This window comes from Primulina eburnea, chromosome 5 (genome assembly GCF_022965805.1).
Source record: "Primulina eburnea isolate SZY01 chromosome 5, ASM2296580v1, whole genome shotgun sequence".
Taxonomy (NCBI): Eukaryota; Viridiplantae; Streptophyta; class Magnoliopsida; order Lamiales; family Gesneriaceae; genus Primulina; species Primulina eburnea.
This window is the reverse complement of record NC_133105.1, coordinates 32,613,941-32,639,439: the sequence shown is the minus strand read 5'-3', so window position 1 is coordinate 32,639,439 and position 25,499 is coordinate 32,613,941. Positions and strand designations below refer to the sequence as shown.

General features: G+C 36.2%; 1 protein-coding gene across 1 annotated transcript; it reads left to right on the top strand.

The window, feature by feature from the left end:
- Positions 1–22,751: 22,751 nt before the first annotated feature.
- LOC140831812 (stearoyl-[acyl-carrier-protein] 9-desaturase, chloroplastic-like) lies at positions 22,752–24,714 on the top strand. Its single transcript, XM_073195548.1, has 3 exons — positions 22,752–22,941; positions 23,344–23,848; positions 23,945–24,714. The coding sequence occupies exons 1-3, from the start codon at positions 22,820–22,822 to the stop codon at positions 24,500–24,502; spliced, it is 1,185 nt and encodes a 394-aa protein (XP_073051649.1). The 5' UTR covers positions 22,752–22,819; the 3' UTR covers positions 24,503–24,714.
- The last annotated feature ends 785 nt before the right edge of the window (positions 24,715–25,499 follow it).

Sequence of the window (25,499 nt, the reverse complement as noted above, 5' to 3'; positions counted from 1 at the left end):
GGGAATCGTTCCCATAGGATGTAAATGGATCTTAAAAGAAAGCTTGGGGCGGATAGAAGGTATTGACCTTCAAAGCAAGATTGATAGCAAAAGGTTATACTCAAAGGCAAGGAATTGAATATGAGGAAAATTTTTCAATATTTGCTACGTTTAAGTCCATTAGAATACTACTAGCATTAGCAGCATGGTATGACTATGAGATCTAGCAAATGGAGGTAAAGACCGCATTTCCTTATGGAGACATGAAAGAAGAAATTTATATGTCTCAACCTGAAGAATACACATCAGTAGGAAGTGAGCATAGGGTATGCAAACTTCAGAGATCAATATATGGTTTCATGCAGGCGTCAAGGAGTTGGAACCTCAGATTTGATAGAACTATCAAGGAATTTGGTTTTGCTAAAAATCCTGAGGAACCATGCGTGTACAAGAAAGTTAGTGGAGTGCAGTGATATTCCTAGTACTTTATGTTGATGATATCCTTCTCATTGTGAATGATATATGACTACTGCAATCAACTAAAGTATGGTTAGCAAGTAAATTCTCCATGAAACACATGGGTGAAGCATCTTATGTATTGGGTATACAAATCTATAGAGATAGATCAAAAAAGATGCAGGGGCTCACCCAAGCCACTTATGTCGATACCATTCTGAAGCGATTCTCTATGGAAGAGTCCAAGAGATGTTGCTTACCAATGTGTCATGGTGTGTCTCTATCTAGTGTCCCAAAACTAATGAAGAGATAGAGATGACGACATGTATTCCATATGATTCAGCCATTGGTAGTATCATGTATGACATGATATCGACACGCCCAATGTTATTTACGCTCTGAGTGTTACAAGAAGATATCAGGCGAACCCTGGTCCAATGCATTGGAAGGCCGTGAAAGATATTCTTAAGCACTTGAGAAGGACCAAGAACTTGTTCATAGTTTATGGGGATGGAGAATTGAAATTGGAAAGCTACACTGATTCTAGCTTCCAATGTGACGTAGATGATTCGAAGTCGACATCTGGTTTTGTATTCATACTAAATGGCGCGGCTGTCTGTTGGAAAAGTTCCAAGAAAGACACCGTTGCGGATTCCACCACTGAAACTGAATACATTGCTGCATCTGATGCAGCCAAAGAGGCAGTTTGAATGAGGAATATTGTCCAAGAGTTGAACGTTATTCCTAATGAAGTTGATCCAGTCTTTTTGTACTGCGACAACACTGTTGCCGTTGTGCAAGCAAAGGAACCAAGGTCTCATCAATGATCCAAACATGTACTGAGAACGTTACAAATCATACGGGAGATTGTGGGAAGATGAGACATATCAGTCGAAAGATTTCTCTCTGCAGATAATGTTGCTGATCCACTTACAAAGCTGTAATGCCCGGAAATTTAATCCTAGTAATCTATAATTATTGATATATAATTTGATATGATTATGAAAGGATTAATCGGGACACGAAATGAAATTTCACATGGATTGTGTACGTTTTGGGCAGAAACGTTGGCGTCCGAGCGGTAGAAAATGACCGCCCGAGCGCCAATGTTTAACAATGAAATGTTCGGGCAGAGGCTGTGGCGCCCGGGCGGTAGATTGTGATCGCCCGAGCGCCAAATGTGCAATTCGGAATATTGGACAGAGAAGGCCGCGCTCGAGCGGTAAATTATTACCGCTCGAGCGCCAACCGAGATTCAAGGAAATGTGACACGTTGCTGAAACATGCAACGTAAGAATATATATACGTATATCCTTCATTTTTGAAGATTCAGAAGGGAAAACTCGAGAAAAAGGGTCAGGGGAAAGTTGTTGAAAATCCTTACGCCTTTTGTGAGAAATCCGTCCGTCTGAATTGTAATCCGACTTCAGTACTGTAATCCTATCGACGTAGGCTACAACTTGACGTAAGTTTTGCTACGTTTTGACATGCGTTGAAATTATGCTATTGTCAGAATTGAATAGGATTCATATATGATGTTCTTGACCTATTAGACATCGTAGAATCGAAGTCAGATTTAGAAACGAACTGATTATGGAATTGTTATGAATTTTAGGGTATATTGATTTATACCGGACAGATTTGAATTGTGATTGGATTACGGATTGTATTGGATATGAGTTATAGATTGTAACTGTTATCTGGTGAATTGGTATTGACGGGGATATTAAAATTGTACCGTTATACCGTTTATTTTGAATTAAATCCAGATTGATCAGATTGTTATGGAATTGACTAGTATATTGATATGAGATTATTGATATTGTCAGTACCAGACAGATTGTGAGTTCAGGACTTTGACTGAGCCAGAAACCGACGAAAGAAAGGTATAAGTCAATGTGGTATTGGGAGATGGACTTGAGTCGGTTTAGACTTGGGTTTCCCTAAATCACATACTTTACTTTATTGCATTGATATTTGCATTGATTGATTGATATACTTGTTTTCTTGAGTTATAGATTACAGGTATTAGAAGAGTAATCTTATGACAGAAGTGCCGTTAATGGTGGGATCACCACGGGCACATTGCACGATGTCATAAGATGGTGTAATGGCGGTTGTGCCAAAGACTGTCACTGGATGTTTGGATATCGATGTAGATAGGATGGTGGATTTTTCTATTACTGTTAATCAGTATTGTATCGATGTGGATAGATTAGTAGCTCTTCTATTACTGTTAATCGATGTCATATCGATGTGGATAGAATTAGAGTTGCTTCTATTACTGTTAATCGGTACTATATTGATGTGGATAGAATAATAGCTTCTTCTATTACTGGTAATCGATACCGTATCGATGTGAATAGAACTGGAGTCTTTTCTATTACTGGTGATCGATACCATATCGGCGTGGATAGAACTGGAGTCTTTTCTATTACTGCTAGTCGATATACGCATGCCAACTTCTGGAATCGGGATCCCTAGACTAGGATTGAGTCTAGTCTGAATGAAGTAGCTACGAGTATTGTCGACAGTTTGATATTGATTATGTTTCAGACTTTGTTACATATATCTGTTACCTGATTACATGCTTTATATTGTTTATATGATTGCATGTTTCGTTGATTTATACTGGGAGTATATTCTCACCGGTTTATCCGGCTGTTGTCTTGTCTGTATGTGTACTTGACAACAGGTGAGACAGGATCAGGATCCAGGAGATGAAGAGAGAGATCGTGATTAGAGTGGTGGCACCGGACTTGGACTAGAGATAGGGTTGAACACTTGATAGTAGTTGTCAAACCCTAGTTTGAATAAATGTTTGTGATACAGGACTTGTATTTTATATACTGATATGTATATATGGTTTGATTTCACTACGTTCCGCATTTTAAAAAGAAAAATTTTTAGACCCTGTTTATAATTGATTAATTAGTCCCAATGATGATTTTGAACTTGATTAGCGTCCGGGTCCCCACAACAGGTGGTATCAGAGCGATAGATCCCTTAGACTGAGATAGAAGCTAGTGAGCGGGGTAGATTGATTTTCTTACCTGCTTTTGATTGCTAGCATGATTCCTGTTTTAATATATGCTACCTGAATTATCCGATATTGATATGGTATTGTATATTATTGGAATGGATCAGCTGTAAGATGATCCGAGGAGGCTTGAAACAGGATTATTGTTGGAATTGCTAACCTTTTTAGTTATCAGATATGCCTCCGAGAAGAATGCCAGAACAGGGGAGTACCTCAAATCCTTCCATGGATGTGACACCTACAGCAATGGAGAAATTGCTGAAAAGATTTCAGTCATTCCATCCACCGACTTTGAAAGGAACGGAGAATTCCGTGGAATGTGAAAGTTTGTTGGACGATATTGAATCGTTGTTCGAATCTTTGGAATATACTGAGGAAAAGAGGGTGAAACTGATCGGACACCAGATGCATGACGTTGCTAAACACTGGTGGAACACGGCAAAACGGGCTTTGGAATTACGAGGTACGGCCATTACCTGGAATGTGTTTAAGACTGAATTTTATCTATGGTTCTTTCCAGTTTCATATAGGAAGGACAAGGGAGCCGAGTTTGCAAACTTGAGACAGGGCCAGTTAAACATTGAGGATTATGTGGCTAAGTTCTCTACTCTGCTCCGATTTGCCCCTCATGTGGCTGGGAGTGATGAGGCCGTTGCAGACCAGTTCATAAATGGTCTAAATCCTGAAATCTTTACCCTGGTGAATACCGGAAGGCCAAACAATTTTACCGTTGCCTTAAACCGAGCTAAGGGAGCCGAAGCCGATCTGATGAGATAGAGAGAAGCTTCGTTTGTGCCTTCAGCACCGAGTTCACAGATGCCTCCACCATTTCCTCGATTTGAGAGCGGTAGTGGAAGTGGGAAGAAAGACTTCCTGAAGGCTAAGGGGAAGAAATTCAAGAAAGCTGGGAGTAGCTCCTCTAGTTCGAGTGGCTCTAGACAGACTAGTCAGGGCCAGAGTTATACAGGACCATACTGTAGCACCTGTGGAGGGAGGCATTCCACAGAGCAGTGTAGAGGAGTGTTCGCCAACTGCCGCATCTGTAAACAGCATGGACACTTTGCTCGAGTGTGTCCACAGAGAGGTGCACAGGGATCACAGGCAGCTGAGTCATCTGGATCAGTTGCTCAGACAGGGAGACGACCCTCTGCCATGCATTCCTTTCAGACGGCACAGCCTACCCAGTCTCATCTGAGGCCAGGAGGGAGCCAGACAGCGAGCCAGCCTCCTAGGCAGCAGGCTAGAGTTTTTGCATTGACTGAGGAGCAGGCACAGGATGCACCTGATGACGTGGTGGCAGGTAACTGTTTTATTTCTGGTTATCCTACATATGTATTGATTGATACTGGTGCATCCCATACTTTCATATCTGAGCGATTTGCTTTGATGCATTCTTTGCCTATTGAGTCTTTAGCTACTGTAGTATCTGTCTCGTCTCCATTAGGAACATGTTTGATATCAGTGAAATCTGTGAAACCTTGTATACTGCAGTACGATGGACATACGATTGAGCTAGACTGTATTGTGCTTGGTTTATCTGATTTTGATTGCATTATCGGTATCGATATGTTGGCCAAGTACCGAGCTACAGTCGATTGTTTCCAGAAGATTGTTCGATTCAGACCTGAGATGGCTGAGGAGTGGAAATTTTATGGTAAGGGTTCTCGTGCTAGAATTCCTTTGATATCTGCAATGAATATGACTCGATTATTGCAGAAGGGAGCGGATGGATTCCTAGTATATTCAGTTGATTTACTGAAGTCGAGCCCATCATTGGCGGATTTGTCAGTGGTGTGTGAGTTTGCTGATGTCTTTCCAGATGAGATTCCTGGGTTGCCTCCGAGTCGAGAAATAGACTTCAGCATTGAGTTGATGCCAGGCATCGTACCGATATCGAGGGCTCCTTACCGAATGGCACCGATAGAATTGAGAGAATTAAAGGAACAGTTGGAGGTTTACTGGCCAAGGGTTACATTAGACCTAGTGTATCTCCTTGGGGTGCTCCAGTACTGTTCGTAAGGAAGAAAGATGGGTCGATGAGACTTTGTATCGACTACAGGCAATTGAACAAAGCAACAATAAAGAATAAATATCCGTTGCCACGGATTGACGATTTGTTTGATCAATTGCAAGGTTCAACGATTGGTGTATCAAATTTGATTGAGATCAAATATTATCCAGGGAAATCTAATGCAGCAGCTGATGCACTAAGTCGAAAGATGTGTTCTTTATCTTTATCAACGATTGGTGTATCAAATTTGATTGAAGATTGCTGCTTGTCTGGATTAGTATTTGAGACAAATCGTCAGCCTCTGAGATTGTGTGCTATTCGGGCTGAACTAGAGCTACTTTTGAAAACTAAAGAAGCTCAGAAAGTTGATCAGAATATACAGAATTCGATTGCTATGGTCAGAACTGGACATCGATCGGAATATCAGGTTCGAAATGGTGTTTTGTATGTGAATAATCGTATTGCTGTGCCGAATGTTTCAGAGTTGAAACAGCGGATATTGATAGAGGCGCACAACAGTCGTTTTAGCATTCATCCTGGTGGCAGAAAAATGTATAATGATTTAAAGACACAGTATTGGTGGAAATAAATGAAGTCTGATGTGACTAAAATTGTAGCCAAGTGTCTGAATTGCCAACAGGTGAAGGCTGAAAGAAAGAAACCAGGAGGATTGTTACAGAGTTTGTCCATTCCTGAATGGAAATGGGATCACATTTCTATGGATTTTGTGACACAATTACCGAGATCCTCCCGAGGTTATGATGCGATTTGGGTCGTGATTGATCGATTGAACAAATCAGCATGTTTTATTCCATAAAAAATGACATACCGATATGACCAGATGGCTGATGTCTATGTCCGGGAAGTGGTTAGACTGCACGGAGTGCCGAAGTCGATTGTTTCAGACCGTGATCCTCGGTTTACTTCGCACTTCTGGCAGAGTCTACAGCAAGCTCTCGGTACGAAACTGCATCTGAGTACCGCATATCATCCACAGACTGACGGACAGTCAGAGCGGACGATTCAGATATTAGAAGATATGCTGAGAGCTGTAGTGCTTGATTTTAGCACTAACTGGCAAGATGCATTGCCACTTTGCGAATTTTCGTACAACAGCAGCTATCAGACGAGTATTGAGATGGCTCCATTCGAAGCGTTGTACGGAAAGAGATGCAGATCCCCTCTTTACTGGGATGATATCTCTGAAGTTCCTGAGACTGGACCTGATATGATCAGAGATATGACTGAAAAATTAAAGTTGATTCAGAAGAAAATGAAGGCAGCTCAGGACCGACAAGCCAAATATGCCAACCTCAGACGACGACCGTTGGTATTCGAGGTAGGAGAGCGAGTATTCTTGAAGATTTCTCCTTTCAGAGGTCTTGTCAGATTTGGCAAGAAAGGAAAATTGTCTCCAAGATATGTGGGTCCTTATGAGATTCTGGAGAAGATAGGAGATCGTGCCTATCGACTCGCCTTGCCGCCTTCATTATCGGGAATACATGATGTCTTTCATGTATCAATGCTGCGGAAGTATCTCCCTGATGATTCACACGTGATTCAACCAGACGAGACTGAGCTGGATGAGACATTGAGTTATGTCGAGAAGCCGATCCGGATTATCGATCGTAAAGAAAAACAGCTCAGAACAAAGATGATTCCGTTGGTGAAAGTACAATGGACTCGTCATGGTATCGAAGAAGCTACTTGGGAGACTGAGTCTGATATGAGACAAGAATTCCAAGCATTATTTCACTGATGTAAATTTTTGTATACAGTTGTTGTATATACTCCTTATTGATATGATTGAATGCCTGTGATTTCGAGGACGAAATCGTATCTTAGGGGGGGAGAAATGTAATGCCCGGAAATTTAATCCTAGTAATCTATAATTATTGATATATAATTTGATATGATTATGAAAGGATTAATCGGGACACGAAATGAAATTTCACATGGATTGTGTACGTTTTGGGCAGAAACGTTGGCGCCCGAGCGGTAGAAAATGACCGCCCGAGCGCCAATGTTTAACAATGAAATGTTCGAGCAGAGGCTGTGGCTCCCGGGCGGTAGATTGTGACCGCCCGAGCGCCAAATGTGCAATTCGGAATATTGGACAGAGAAGGCCGCGCTCGAGCGGTAAATTATTACCGCTCGAGCGCCAACCGAGATTCAAGGAAATGTGACACGTTGCTGAAACATGCAACGTAAGAATATATATACGTATATCCTTCATTTTTGAAGATTCAGAAGGGAAAAATCGAGAAAAAGGGTCAGGGGAAAGTTGTTGAAAATCCTTACGCCTTTTGTGAGAAATCCGTCCGTCTGAATTGTAATCCGACTTCAGTACTGTAATCCTATCGACGTAGGCTACAACTTGACGTAAGTTTTGCTACGTTTTGACATGCGTTGAAATTATGCTATTGTCAGAATTGAATAGGATTCATATATGATGTTCTTGACATATTAGACATCGTAAAATCGAAGTCAGATTTAGAAACGAACTGATTATGGAATTGTTATGAATTTTAGGGTATATTGATTTATACCGGACAGATTTGAATTGTGATTGGATTACGGATTGTATTGAATATGAGTTATAGATTGTAACTGTTATCTGGTGAATTGGTATTGACGGGGATATTAAAATTGTACAGTTATACCGTTTATTTTGAATTAAATCCAGATTGATCAGATTGTTATGGAATTGACTAGTATATTGATATGAAATTATTGATATTGTCAGTACCAGACAGATTGTGAGTTCAGGACTTTGACTGAGCCAGAAACCGACGAAAGAAAGGTATAAGTCAATGTGGTATTGGGAGATGGACTTGAGTCGGTTTAGACTTGGGTTTCCCTAAATCACATACTTTACTTTATTGCATTGATATTTGCATTGATTGATTGATATACTTGTTTTCTTGAGTTATAGATTACAGGTATTAGAAGAGTAATCTTATGACAGAAGTGTCGTTAGTGGTGGGATCACCACGGGCACATTGCACGATGTCATAAGATGGTGTAATGGCGGTTGTGCCAAAGACTGTCACTGGATGTTTGGCTATCGATGTGGATAGGATGGTGGCTTTTTCTATTACTGTTAATCAGTATTGTATCGATGTGGATATATTAGTAGCTCTTCTATTACTGTTAATCGATGTCATATCGATGTGGATAGAATTAGAGTTGCTTCTATTACTGTTAATCGGTACTATATTGATGTGGATAGAATAATAGCTTCCTCTATTACTGTAATCGATACCGTATCGATGTGAATAGAACTGGAGTCTTTTCTATTACTGGTGATCGATACCATATCGGCGTGGATAGAACTGGAGTCTTTTCTATTACTGCTAGTCGATATACGCATGCCAACTTCTGGAATCGGGATCCCTAGACTAGGATTGAGTCTAGTCTGAATGAAGTAGCTACGAGTATTGTCGACAGTTTGATATTGATTATGTTTCAGACTTTGTTACATATATCTGTTACCTGATTAGATGCTTTATATTGTTTATATGATTGCATGTTTCGTTGATTTATACTGGGAGTATATTCTCACCGGTTTATCCGGCTGTTGTCTTGTCTGTATGTGTACTTGACAACAGGTGAGACAGGATCAGGGTCCAAGAGATGAAGAGAGAGATCGTGATTAGAGTGGTGGCACCGGACTTAGACTAGAGATAGGGTTGAACACTTGATAGTAGTTGTCAAACCCTAGTTTGAATAAATGTTTGTGATACAGGACTTGTATTTTATATACTGATATGTATATATGGTTTGATTTCACTACGTTCCGCATTTTAAAAAGAAAAATTTTTAGACCCTGTTTATAATTGATTAATTAGTCCCAATGATGATTTTGAACTTGATTAGCGTCCGGGTCCCCACAAAAGCCGTTGTCATGGCCATTGTTTGAGAAGCATCGCAAAGCAATGGGATTAAAGTTATGGGTAGTTGGCTCTAGGGCAAGTGGGAGATTGTTAGAATAGATGCCCTGCAAGCCAACGGTTGACTAGGTAATTTATTGACTCAAGTTTTAATAAAACAATCTTTATTTTAATATAATTCATTATTTCATGGTTTGTTATTTCTTTATCTGTATACCCATGTGATCAAAATAGATAAAGACCTTGATTATACTTTAATACAAATGAATCATAATTCGATGTTGAAACTCATTTGTAAGCAATGTATAATCTAAATTCGTTCATAGTCAATTCAGTCGCCTAAAACATGGATAAAGGTTGCTTGAGCTCGAGACTAGGATATGTGATGTTCTGTACTGCGTTTCTTGGTAAGGGCAAAGAGATATCCAAACATGCAGATGGGTAGTCATATGATGATTATACCTAACAACCCTCCCTCGGACTTTCCAAGTGGTTATCATTCATCGAGACGATAAGTTCGTGGTTATGATTGTACACTATTAGTCCTTACGACCAAGTACAACTGTGGGGACCCGGACGCTAATCAATTTCTTAATCATCATTGGGACTAATTAATCAGTTATAAAACAGGGTCTAAAAATTTTTCTTTTTAAATTGCGGAACGTAGTGAAATCAAGACATATATACATATCAGTATATAAAATACACGTCCTGTATCATAAACATTTATTCAAACTAGGGTTTGACAACTACTATCAAGTGTTCAACCCTATCTCTAGTCCAAGTCCGGTGCCACCACTCTAATCACGATCTCTCTCTTCATCTCCTGGACCCTGATCCTGTCCCACCTGTTGTCAAGTACACATACAGACAAGACAACAGCCGGATAAACCGGTGAGAATATACTCCCAGTATAAATCAACGAAACATGCAATTATATAAACAATATAAAGCATGTAATCAGGTAACAGATATATGTAACAGAGTCTGAAACATAATCAAAATCAAACTGTCGACAATTCTCGTAGCTACATCATTCAGACTAGACTCAATCCTAGTTTAGGGATCCCGATTCCAGAAGTTGGCATGCGTATATCGACTAGCAGTAATAGAAAAGACTCCAGTTCTATCCACGCCGATATGGTATCGATCAACAGTAATAGAAAAGACTCCAGTTCTATTCACATCGATACGGTATCGATTACCAGTAATAGAGGAAGCTATTATTCTATCCACATCAATATAGTACCGATTAACAGTAATAGAAGCAACTCTAATTCTATCCACATCGATATGACATCGATTACCAGTAATAGAAGAGCTACTAATCTATCCACATCGATAAAATACTGATTAACAGTAATAGAAAAAAAGCCACCATCCTATCCACATCGATAGCCAAACATACAGTGACAGTCTTTGGCACAACCTCCAATACACAATCTTATGACATCGTGCAATGTGCCCGTGGTGATCCCACCACTAACGGCACTTCTGTCATAAGACTACTCGTCTGATACCTGCTGTCTAAAATCAAGAGAACAAGTATATCAATCAACTCAATGCAAATATCAATGCAGTAAAGTAAAGTATGTGATTTAGGGAAACCCAAGTCTAAACCGACTCAAGTCCATCTCCCAATACCACATTGACTTATACCTTTGTCTTCCCGGTCTGACGAAGACGACGTCTCGTATTCTGATCGGTCCATACCCGGTCTGGCAATGACAATCACATAAATACAATATCAGTATATAACTCAATTCAAAACCTGTTCTAATCAATACTCAAATCAGTATATAATCTGATCCATATCTGAACAAGGTACAATCTAATTCATATCAACGATCTCACGTTACAATCGAAATCTTTACTGAATCTGGTCAATCTAATCAACTGATGTTTTAACGGCATAACAATACAGTCTTGATACCCCGTCAATCTCAACATCACAGATATACTACCAGAATTCATAATCAATATCAGTACATTTCATAATCTCAATATCTGTACACTCAAAATCAATATCAACACCATTCTGATATCAAATCTCAATCAATTTCACTCTGAAATTCATAACAATTGCATAATCAGTCTATTCTTAAATCTGAATTCGATTCTACGTTGTCTAACATGTCATCATAATTTCAGAACATGTTAAAACGTAGTAAAACTTACGTCCAGTTGTAGTCTACGTTGCTAGGAACACAGTACCGAAATCGGATTTAAAATCTAACGGACGGATTGATCGCACGTTGAATTATCAACTCAAGAACTTGAATTGTTTTCTCAAAACCTCCGTTCCTTCTTTTCTTATCTGAGAGAATTGAGGTGCTTGCTATATATATATATATCATGTTTGCATGTAAATAAAACATGTCACTTTTCTCGCATCCTGGTCGGCGCTCGGGCGGTAATAATGCACCGCTCGAGCGCGGCCCTCTCGGCTCAAGCCCTTCAGATTGCCCCTTTGGCGCTCGGGCGGTAACAATCTACCGCCCGGGCGCCAAGTCTTCTGCCCGCGACGTACTACATTGGCGCTCGGGCGGTCATAAACTACCGCTCGGGCGCCACTAGTTCTGTCCCCAACTTGTGTAGTTTAATTGCCTTGGCCAATCTGGTCTCGTAATAGCCCGTCTATAATTATATCAATTCAACTTCAATAATCTTTGCTTAACATGATATAAAATCTAGGGCATTACAACAACACTGAGGCTTTATATGCCAGGGCTGTTCTTTGACTCGTTTACCGGCTCCAGGAGAGTCATCAGCTGGCGAGATTGGGTACAGTTGCGACACATGTAAGAGCCAGTGCATTGTAGTCGGGAATTCATCGCTCACCTACGGGTGTGGATATCCTATGTGATCTGATGAAATAATAGTGCGTGGAGTCTCTATCCAGAGTATGAGATGTCTGTTGGAGAAGGAGTTCTCTAATAGTACATGTGATGCCACTATTTATATGTGTCACATAGTTATCGAATTATTATTCAACCCTCGATGAACCAATGGTTGCAGATTCGATTGTGATAAATGAGAAGAAGGGACCGTACTGTATGTTAATCATAATCGACTGGTTCTTGCAGGAACTATCATGATACCTAGGGAATCATGGGGCGATGATACTAAACGCTCTTACCATGATTCGATGGGTTTAATCAGAAATACGATTTATTACATTCTAATGATCAATTGTTGATATATAGAATGTGCAAATTAGGGTAAGCCCGAATAAAAGATTATGTCCTGAACCATAAAGAGTTGTGAACCCACGGCTAGTTGTATCTTTGAACCATTGAAGGTCACAAGAACTGGATCATTTTGTTCCCATTGAGAGAATAAATTCAAGAAGTTGAATTTATATTATGATATAGTAAATTCAAGGAGTTGAATTTATGATAATTAAATTTTGAGAAAATAAATTAAAGGAGTTAGATTTATGAGATATTAAATTCAAGAAATTGAATTTATGAAATCTGGAGAGAATAAATTCAAAGAGTTGAATTTATAAAATTTGAGAATTTAATTTATTAAACTCAAAAGTTGAATTTATAAAACTTGGCGGCGGGGGACACCAGCAACACTTTCATCGGTCAACTGGGCTATGGCCTACGTATTAACATATTCGTATTCGTATTCGTATCAACGGAAACACGATCGTCGGGCTCCCACTGAGATCATAACCCTCACGATATTTCCAACATATTGTAGTCACAATCCCTTCACATCCTTCAACATGTCATATTTCCATCACTTAATAAAAACATGCATATAATATCATTTTATTTTGAAACCAAGCATGTAATATAACTTTTAAATGTCCAATTTTAATCATAAAAATCATAGACATTTAAAAATCATAACTTAACATATTAAAAAATCATAAACATCCATGAACATTTTAAAATAAACATTTTAACATCATAAATTTTTAAAATAACATTTAAAATAAACGTTTTAGCATATTAAATCATAAAACATTAAACATATTAACGTCTTAAAAATCCATAAACATTTAAAATTGACATATTAACATATAAATATACATAATCATTTAAAATAATCATATTAAAATATAAAACAGCATTCAGGACACTGTCATTACGTTTACTAATTTTTAGGTGTAAAAAGACTGTTTTATCCCTGAACGTAAAATTTCACGTTTTTGACATTTTCTTAATTTCATTGACTTAAAATGTCCCAAATAATTATTTAAACTTACATGAATTTTCTCACATTTTTATTCAGCTTAATCGAGGACTTTTAATTTAATATTTAAATAAGACGTATTACTGCATTTTAATCCCGAATTAAACCAAAACTTAATATAAAATTCCAAAATTCAAAACTTAGACTTTTAATAATTATTTAAGCTTAAATATAATTTTCCATAATTTTATAAAGCTTAAACTAGGCATTTCAATTAACTCGTTAATTAACGTTTTGTGCGGCGATTAAATCCCGATTAAATCAAAAACTCATTATTCTGATCCCAAATTTTAAACATAACATTTTTAGTATTTATTCTACCCTTCCAAGTCATGAGCCCCGCCCGTGGACCCACAGATTCATTTTTAGCTTTATTATTTTTGTTTTTGACACATCGACGAACACGCCGAGCTATCTCCCAATTTACTAGAGCCACGCCCGAGCCAAAATCTAGCCAACCCACCTAGGGACCCTAATAACGAAGCCCAGCCTGTAAAACCAGCCCTGGCCTGCCCAAAACACTTCTGAAACTTGTCCCAACTTTCTGGCCTCTCCTAAGACTCACGTTAGCAGACTCCTAGTCTTCCTAGGTCACCTCTAGCAGAGCCACCCCCGAGCCCAGCCGACCATGACAACCCTGGACCACGCCCAGACCCTGACCAACCAGCCCAAGCCCTGGACCCCACGTAGCGAGCCACTGAACCCCCCCAGCAGCCTCGCGCGTGCGCTTCATCAAGTTTCCTCGAGACACAGCGCACGTTAGTTGATTTTTAAAATTAGCTTTAAGTTCCAAATATATTTTGACTATATTTACAATAACAGACAAATATATTAAATTTAACTAATATGATAATACAATTATGCATTTAATACATATTTTATTATATCTTTATTTAATTTCTATTAATACTAAAATTTTTATAGAGTTTTAATTTTTTTAGTATGAATTAATGTATGTATATAAGAATTGAATTTGAGAAAAATAAAGTAATGGTTTTGAGAAATTGCGTAAATTTTCCATGTGAATCATAGTATATGATATTATATGATCTATCGATTATTTGAATTTTGTGCATAATGACTTAAATGATATATCAAGCTTTTTGTTTTCTATTAATGTCTATATTATTCTTTGATGTTTGTAAATATCATTATTAATTTTTTCCGTTGGTTTTTAAAAATTATGTGAACTGACTTTTTCTTTTGACCGCAATGATTCTTAAGGGTAAAAAATTTGAAAAATCTTTTTTTATAATTAAGATAAGGTCATACATCACTTCAGTCTATCGGTGAACAAAATATCAGTTTCAACCCAAATACTTATCGGGCTGAATTAATTTAAAAAATCAATGAAATTTATTAAAACAACTCTTTGTAGCAAGATGGAAGCATAGTTTTTCGGATATTCTATGGTAATCTACATCAAACGAGATTTGGTTGAAAAAATTGATAACAATTTAATAATGAATGAGTTTTATTCTAAGAAGAATCGAATAGCACAACTTCAGTAGTGTTTTAGCTCCTTATTGTTCTATATTTTAATGAAGTCAATGTTTACATATTATTTATTTTAAATTTTTTAGTTAATTATTTATTTTATTAAATACAGTGGGACGGAGCCAGCCCCAAGTAATTTCGAATCCTGACTCCACCCCTGCTCCCAGCCCCTGGTTTTCAAGGCCTAGCGTGGCTAGGACTCTTCACTTGACTCATACCTCACCCTAGCCCAGCCAAAGCCAAGCCATGCATCACCTTTCCCCTTAACCAAACACACAGCCACCATAATGTGAAATTGGGTCCAGCTTTGTTCCATTCTTATGTGCAGTCCGTGCGTGTGTTTGAATGACTCTAAAACTTGTGTGAATCGTGCCCCTTAACATCCTAAGACATGGAAGCCCCTTAATCAACATAATAATCATGTTTTTGGATGAAAAATCGAGAGTTCAAACCATGGAGATGTATAGTTGCGAAAATATTATGATGTGTGGCTTGTTTTTCATGCAAAGCGATTTTAAATAATTACTGAGTAAAAAGAGAATATGGCGTGCCTTTGCGTGTTTTACACACGAAAAAACGTCGACGAATTGAATAGCTATGACAAGGAGACGACGACTTAAATTTTCCTAGCAATCATTGATGCTTTCTTTGCTTTTCCTTGTAAATTTCAAACTTTCTCCTAGTTGCTATGATGTGTGCCGTGAGTTAACTTTGGAAGAAATAGTTTGATTTGTTGAAAATAGAGTGGGGCGTGAGTTATGAGTGCAAGGGGTGGGGTTTTGAACTTTATATATTTTAATTAATCACTAAACAAGGTTTAGGCCCATTAATCATGATAATTAAGCCCATTAGTGCTCAATTCAAATATTAAAAATATTTTTGCTTAAATAAGTTTGTAAATTTATTAGCCGGGTTGCTATTAGTTTGTATTTTTGTTGAAAACCAATATTGATAAAAACTACGTCCCGACTTATAAAATCACATAAAAAATCCCTAATTTTAAAAAATATGAAAAAACATCACCCATATTTTAAATAATTAAAAACAATTATTCAATAAAAACATTTTCTAATTTTCAGCCATCGGTCTCCGTTCCTCGATCGCAACTCGAATAACCTTTAAAAATACATTTTAATGCAACCATGAAGAAAAAATATATTTTAAACATGCAAATATGCACAACATATTTAATCCATGCAATCAAAGAATTTAATTAAAATACCAAAGAATTTAATAACTCGTATGCATGTGGTTCGCGTGGACCCTTTAAATTTTCGGGGTGTTACATTATCCCCCCTTTAAATTGAATTTCATCCTCGAAATTCACTTATCCTCGATAATCAAAAATTTATACTTAGTTCTAGTATCCCAAAAATCCACGATTCCGCTGCGTTACTATGATAAAACTTAAGTTCTAGAATGTCATTACGTCTCTTTAATCCCAATTAAATTTTTCCTTCTAAATCCTTATTTGCGATTTGCAACTTAAGAAAACGCATAATAACTTAGTGCTATACTATTATAATCTTGAATTTCAATATTTATTACGATTCCCAATATTAAAAGATGGATGACCATATTTATCATATATTGTTTTCCTTATTTTATACCCAAAATATTAATCAACTTATCAAATTTCAATCTTAAAATCCCGAATGCATCCGTTAACACTTAGATTTTCAAGCATAATATTGATTCAATCTTAAAAGTCCTTGATTAATATTCCTTATCACATTATAACCAAAATATCCCAAGAAAATATTCTTAAAAGTCTAAATCATCGAAAATTTTTATCTTTTAACACATTCAATTCTCGCTTATTGCTAAACTAGTTCTCAAATTCATTAAAGTTGCAAAATAAATTCTGAATTTCCTCAAAAATCATCCTAATTGGTCATCAATTTCAAAAATCCTATGATTAATCATAAATTTTTGGCGTTCTTAATTTAATTCTACATGTTTCCCATAACAAAATTTCAAAATTTTACACTTATTTACCCGAAATCAATTCTCATGATAACCAATATTACACTTCCATCAAAACTTAAAATTTCAATTTATACATTTTCTTACTCCCAAATCATTGCAAATCCTCGAATCATTATTTATTATGAGTAATTCCCAAAAATTTATTCAACTAGTAACCATTAATCATAAATATTTTCTTAGAAAATCTACGTGTCCCAAAAGCATTCATAATATTCACTATTTCTTATGGCCCAAACATTGAACGTCAATACTAAAACCCAAAAATCAATATAGTCTAATTCCACCACGAAGCCAACATGCGTTGAAATCAAATAATTTCTGATTTCATGTCGTAACACGTATAAAAATTCTAAAGCACATAAAACATATTTCCTCATACAACTATTAAACATGTGACGTAAACATATTATCCATGTAATTATGCAGGTAACATTATAAATTCATATAGAGCATGTAAAACTTACAAGTTGAGGCTTGACGACTGATCTTACCGGCGCTGATAGTGGCAGAACCCTTTACAGGACCTTTTCTCTGATACCAACTGAAACGTCTACTACTCGTTTTCTTAAAACGTGCTAGAAATTATTTTTTTTCCTCCTTAATCTCCATAATTAATTATATAAATATATAAAAATACTTTAAAATATCTTGTCACCATTTTAAAAATAAAAATCCAACTAACATTTAAAAATCCAAAGGAGAATATTTTAAAGCATAAAATCGTCAAACATTTTACCAACCTAAAAACATTATTTGAAAAGTATAGCCCATACTATAAACTCTCAAAAACCACTCATAAATAAATTGTCGTAAAAATATCTTGAACATCACTTAAAATCATAAATCATAACTAGTGCGGAAAACTAACGTTGGTGCTCGGGTTATATGCACATTCAGTCCAGCAAAATCAACCATCAAGACCTCCATTATCATAGTTATTACTATCACATGCGTCAATCACACCTAGTGAGTCTAAAGACTCAACATCTCATATCCTTGATAACAAATACTACATATACAGATCACATACCACAGTGAAAAATACTTGTACTTAAAACATCGTTTTCATGAAGACGCATAAACACAAACATTTTCGTGAACATTTTCATGATGCATAAAACTTTAAATAAAAACGTTTTCGTAATCTTATGCATAAACATATTCATATCAACATATTCATGTCCTCATATTCATATTATCAATTAGTTAACCATAGACATATTTTAGTGACCGATCTTAGATCACCCTTCAATTCGAATTTTCCAATGGATTGCTTTTTTTTTTTATTTTCATTGGAGATTAGGAATAGATGGACTTTCTATATTAAGAGCTAAATTGGCAAAAGGTATGGGTCATAATTATTACGGAGAACCCGCTTTGGCCCATTCCTCGATAGAAGTTTTTACGGGATCCTTATCCACCAAAGAGAAACCATGAACCAAAATAGAAGAGCTTCGTTACATGATTTCTTCTTCATATAGATTGATATAGGATCTATGGGACTAAAAGTATGGAATCTTGGGTTACTAATTGGCTTCTTTATTTCTTTATGTTCAAAAAAACAAGATTGAATATTAACATATTCATATTCATATTCATAGCAACATATTAATGTCCTCATATTCATATTCATATTCATGTTCGTGTATGTTGAATTCGGATCGTGATTTTGACTCATATTCTTGATCGTATTAGGCGATGGATCCATCTAAAGAAAACCACAGTACTGGGCAGCGAGGGACACCAACAACACTCTCACCGGTCAACTGGGCCCTCGCCTACGTATTAACATATTCGTATCAACGGAAACACGATCGTCGGGCTCCCACTAGGACCATAACCCTTACGATATTTCCAACATATTGTAGTCACAATCCCTTCACATCCTTCAACATGTCATATTTCCACCACTTAATAAAAACATGCATGTAATATCATTTTATTTTGAAACCAAGCATCCAATATATCTTTAAATGTCCAATTTAAATAATAAAAAGCATAGACAATTAAAAATCATAACTTAACATATTAAAAAATCATAAAAATCCATAAACATTTTAAAATAAACATTTAAATCATAACATTTAAAATAAACGTTTTAGCATATTAAATCATAAAAATTAAACATATTAACGTCTTAAATATCCATACACATTTAAAATTTACATATTAACATATAAACAGACATAATCATATTAACATATAAAACAGCATTCAGGACACTGCCGTGACGTTTACTAATTTTTAGGTGTAAAAAGACCGTTTTACCCCTGAAAGTAAAATTTCACATTTTTGACATTTTCTTAATTTCATTGACTTTAACATGTCCCAAATAATTATTTAAACTTACATGAATTTTCTCACATTTTTATTCAGCATAAATCGAGGACTTTTAATTTAATCTTTAAATAAGACGTATTACTGCGTTTTAATCCCGAATTAAACAAAAACTTAATATAAAATTCCCAAATTAAAAATATAGACTTTTAATAATTATTTAAGCTTAAATATAATTTTTCATAATTTTATAAAGCTTAAAAACGAGGCTTTTCAATTAACTCGTTAATTAACGTTTAGTGCGGCGATTAAATCCCGATTAAAACAAAAACTCATTATTTTGATCCCAAATTTTAAACATAATATTTTTAGTATTTATTCTACCCTTCCAAGTCATAAGCCACCCCCGTGGATCAACAGATTCATTTTTAGCTTTATTATTTTCGTTTTTGACACATCGACGAACACGCCGAGCCATCTCCCAATTTACTCGAGCCACGCCCGAGCCACCTCGAGCCTAAACTTAGCCAACCCACCTAGGGACCCTACTACTGACCAAGACCAGCCCGTTAAACCAGCTCTGGCCCGCCCAAAACAATTCTGAAACTTGGCCCAACTTTCTGCACTCTCCTAAAACTCACGTTAGAAGACTCCTAGTCATCCTAGGTCACATCCAGCCGAGCCACCCCCGAGCCCAGCCGACCCTGACCAACCCTGGACCACGCCCAGACCCTGACCAACCAGCCCAAGCCCTGGACCCCACGCAGCGAGCCACTGAACCCCCCAGCAGCCTCGCGCGTGCACATGCTACCCATGCGCTTCATCAAGTACCCTCGATCCACAGCGCACCCAAGCTGCACCAGCCCCTAGCCCAGCCCTTGTGCACCCTCCTAGGACCATAAGTACCTAGCTTAACCCAGCCCTAAGCCCCTGGCCGAGCCTCTTTCTTCCCTGCAACAGCAGCAAACCTGCGCCATGTTATTTCTAGTTTCTCGGGTGGAGTCCTTGTTGGCAAGGACTCCTCCCAGCCCATGGTTTTCGAGTCCTAGCGTGGCTAGGACTCTTCACTTGACTCATACATGACCCTAGCCCAGCCCTGGTCCAGCCAAAGCCAAGCCATGCATCACCTTTCCCCTTAACCAAACACACAGCCACCATAACTTGAAATTGGGTCCAGCTTTGTTCCATTCTTATGTGCAGTCCGTGCGTGTGTTTGTATGACTAAAACTTGTGTTAATCGTGCCCCTTAAAATCCTAAGACATGGCAGCCCCTTAGTCAACATAATAATCATGTTTTTGGATGAAAAATCAAGAGTTCAAACCATGGGGATGCATAGTTGCGAAAATATTATATGATGTGTGGCTTGTTTTTCATGCAAAACGATTTTAAATAATTACTGAGTAAAAAGAGATATGGCGTGCCTTTGCGTGTTTTACGCACGAAAAAACGTCGACGAATCGAATAGCGATAACGAGGAGACGACGGCTTGAATTTTCCTAGCAATCAGAATGCTTTCTTTGCTTTTCCTTGTAAATTTCAAACTCTCCTAGTTGCTATGGTGTGTGCCGTGAGTTGACTTTGGAAGAAAGAGTCTGATTTGTTGAAAATAGAGTGGGGCGTGAGTTATGAGTGCAAGGGGTGGGGTTTTGCACTTTATATATTTTAATTAATCCCTAAACAAGGTTTAGGCCTATTAACCATGATAATTAGGTCCATTAGTGCTCAATTCAAATATTAAAAATATTTTTGCTTAAATAAGTTTTTGAATTTATTAGCCGGGTTGCTATTACGTTTGTATTTTTGTTGAAAAATCAATACCGATAAAAATTACGTCCCGGTGTATAAAATCACCTCAAAAACCCCTTATTTTAAAAAATATGAAAAATCATCACCCATATTTTAAATAATTAAAAACAATTATTTAATAAAAATATTTTCTATTTTTCAGCTATCGGTCTCCGTTCCTCGATCGTAACTCGAATAACCTTTTAAAATACATTTTAATGCAGCAATGAAGAAAATATATTTTAAACAAGCAAATATGCACAACATATTTAATCCATGCAATCAAAAAATTTAATTAAAATACCAAAGAATTTAATAACTCGTATGCACGTGGTTCGCATGGCACCATTTAATTTTCGGGGCGTTATATTCTCCCTCCCTTATATTTAATTTCGTCCTCGAAATTCGCTTATCCTCGATACTCAAAAGTTTAGACTTAGTTCTAGTATCTCAAAAATTCACGCTTCCGCTGCGCTTAGTTCTAGTATCCCAAAAATCCACGCTTCCACTGCGCTACTCTGATAAAACTTAAGTTCATTATGTCTCCTTGATCTCAATTTAATTTTTCCTTCTAAATACTTATTTAAATATCTAAATCCTTGATCCCAATCAAAAGTTATTATTTATCGTATTAAGAAAAACAGTATTGGGAGGACCACAAAAAAATCAAAACAAATTTTGCCCTAGTTCGACTTATGTTTCAACATAATGTGGGCAACACTCGCAGCATGCCTAATCTATCTTGCATTTGTTAGTCGCCTAACCCCAAAAAAATAGTCCAGTGGTCTATATTTTACGTAGTAATTATTTTTATCTAGAATTATTTTGAAGTTGACATGATATTTAAACTCTTATTTGTTAAAAAAACTACATTTTGACTTTTTTTTTTTTTAAAACAATTCAAAATGTAGTTTATTTAACAATTTATGGAGTTTAAATATCATCTCATCAAAATAAAATATGGACAAAATTATTGATGTTATCGCAATTATCTATTTATTTTCCAATTTGGGTTTTATTTTTTGATGAAATTTTTATTTTTAGTTAGATATATAATATGTCTGACCAAACTTTTTTAACTACTACAAACAAATTAAAGTGCCAAATTAAATATTTAAAAAATTATTTTATTTGGAAAAAATATATAATTTTTTTATTAAAATTGTCACACAATAATTCACTATGCTGCCTATCTAACAATAGTTAAATTTAATTGATTAAGTAGTCTAAGTTGCAAGATTAAATGATTATTTAATATTATGATGTATAATATTAAAATCAACATTTTATATTAAATTTTTTTCCCAATTAAAAAAAATCAAAAAATAATAACATTTTAACTGTTCCACATAATCTATGCTACAATCAAAGCTTACATTTATTAGCCCACCCTAAAAAAATAAAATAATTGTTCGACATTTTACATTTATTTGTGAAAATGTTTAGCTTGTATAATCTTAATTGTCTTAATTTGAAGATAGAGTTGTTTCAATCCAAAGCTCTGATTATTACATTAAAATTAAATTTGTAACAATGACATGTAAAATTAGTTGAAAATAATATGTATTATTTTTTCCTATTTAAACCCTCCTCTGCACCATGCAATTTCCCATTAATTCCTTTATTTCTCCATCTTTTTTCTGGTAAAATCCATTAAGTACTTCATAATTAAGAGATTGAAAATGGCACTTATAACGAATCTTGCTTTCAATTCCTACAAGATGATGTCTTATTTTCCTGATGCTAATGATATCAGACCTTCTCGCAGAGTTTCCATGGCGTCGACACTTCATTCTTCTTCAGTGTATCTTCTTGATTCTAATTTTTCTTTTTTTTTTCTTTTTTTTTTCTTTTTTTTTTTACAATATCGATAGATGTTCTCTTGATATGGATAAAAGCACCCGCATGGAGTCTTCTTTCAATAACATCATTATCTTTAATCTTATTTCTTAACCAGTTGAAAATTGTGCTGGTTTATGAACAAATTACGTTACGCACAAATATTCATGTGTGGAAAAATAATGTATATTTTAGTTCTTGACTTTTCATATATAACTACTTTAAATTATTTTGCATGTTCTAAATATTGTCCATATTAAAAAAAACCACAAGGATGGCTTTGACGTTAATTAAAAGTCCAAAATATAGTGTCAAAGCGGCTCTGACTCGATGTTTTTTTACTATGTTTTATTCTTCTTGATTGTAGGGAGGTAACAAACCTAAAAGAACCATTCACTGCCCCGAGAAATGAACTCAAACAAGTGACTCGTTTCATGCCACCAGAAAAAGGTGAGATCATAAATGGGGTGAATGATTGGGTCGAAAACAATATCTTGGTGATGCTAAAAGACGTCGAGAAATCTTGGCAGCCGAGTGACTATTTACCCGACTACACTTCCGAAGGATACGAAGATCAGGTCAAAGAACTGAGGGAGAGAACCAAAGAGATCCCAGATGACTTTTTCGTTGCATTGGTTGGTCACATGATTACGGAGGAAGCACTTCCAACTTATCAGACATTTTTTAGTACATTTGATGGAGTCAGAGATGATACTGGTGTTAACCCCACGCCTTTGGCAGCTTGGCTCCGAGGGTGGACTGCAGAAGAGAATCGGCACGGCGATCTTCTCAATCGATATCTTTATCTTTCAGGGCGCGTTGATATGAAGCAAATCGAGAAAACCATACAATACTTGATCAGTTCTGGAATGGTAATATAATTATATGTAATTAAGTAATAATAAACTTATTCTGCTGCATGTTTTTTGAGTTTTTAACCTTGTCATTCTGTACTTTAAAACTAAAAGGATGTACGCACGGAGAACAACACATATCATGGAATTATCTACGTTTCATTTCAAGAAAGGGCAACCTTCATATCTCATGGAAACACTGCTAGGCTTGCCAAAAAATATGGGGATACAAAACTGGCTCAGATTTGTGGGGTTATTGCCGCAGATGAGAAACGCCATGAAATTGCCTACACCAGAATTGCCGAGAAGTTCTTTGAGATCGAACCTGATGACATGGTTAGGTCTTTCGCTGACATGATGGAGAAGAAAATCGTAATGCCAGCCCATATGATGTATGATGGTGTGGATAAAAATCTTTTCAGAAACTTCTCAGCCGTCGCACAAAAGATTGGAGTTTACACTGCCAGGGAATATTCAGACATTATGGAATACTTAGTGGACAGATGGGGTGTGGAGAAGTTGACGGGCCTCTCAGACGAGGGGCGTAAAGCACAGGAATATTTGTGTGGGTTAGTTCCAAGGTTCAGGAAGTTAGAAGAGAGGGCACAAGCACAGGCAAATCAAGCATCGGCCAGCGTTCCCTTTAGTTGGATATTTGGTAGAAAGATTTGAATATCATACATATTGATGCAATTTATGAGTATTTACTAATAATGATAATCATAAATAAGCATACATGGAGAATACCAGTTCATAGGCTTATACATGATGATATTCATGTACCTAAATAATTCATGTACTATATTAGGCAACAATGATATATGTCAACTACCTAAAATATATTTATATAAATAATAAATTCCATATCCATTTATTAACAACAATGACATAGTCGTAAAATGTCTTGATAATTTTCTTCACCAACCCCAAAATAACAGTTGTTCATGTTCTTTGATTTCAGTCTTTTTTATTCGTAAGGGATTGTAAGAGACATGGAAATGAATCAACAAACAGGGGGATATTTTGTTCGAACCTAAAAGAAGGCGTGAAATAGATTATTTGGCCCTTTAATTTTTTTAAATTGTGTTTCAAAAGAATTCGAAATGTAGACGGAAAACTTTTGGACAATAACAAATACTTATAAGAAATAATAAATGAATGCAATAAAATAAATAAAGCAATAAAAGAAAGTAAGAATATCTTATGAATGCTGATGAAAGAATTCGTCCCCTCTCACGTTTTTAGTACCAATATATGGTTTTATGTTTTAAAATAATTGATATATGAATTGTTCTTATTTTCGAAAGTTTCATTCGAACATGAGTTATTCATTTTGTGTGTGTTAAAAATACTCTATGTTTTGAGCACTATTAGGATTAAACTGGATATAAGAAGGAATTCCGAAATATGTTATGTTATGTGTCCTTACATGGTGAGATTGTAACCGTTATATGGTCTCCTCTTTTGAAAAGAGTAAAAATTAGGAAGAAATGAGTATGAGATGTGATGACGAATTATGGCATGAGATATGTTATGAAATTATATATATGTTGTTATGTTTCTCGAACGAACCTAACTTATAGAGTGACGATCATATCAATTACTCTTTGCTCTCTCTCCGTAGTTAAATCTGAAGATCGGGTTGCAGAGGAAGAACAAGACAAATTTT

Coding starts and splice junctions, on each gene's coding strand:
- LOC140831812 (XM_073195548.1), top strand. CDS start 22,820: ATGGCACTTATAACGAATCTTGCTTTCAATTCCTACAAGATGATGTCT. Junction 22,942..23,343: donor ACACTTCATTCTTCTTCAGT/GTATCTTCTTGA, acceptor TCTTGATTGTAG/GGAGGTAACAAACCTAAAAG. Junction 23,849..23,944: donor ACTTGATCAGTTCTGGAATG/GTAATATAATTA, acceptor TAAAACTAAAAG/GATGTACGCACGGAGAACAA.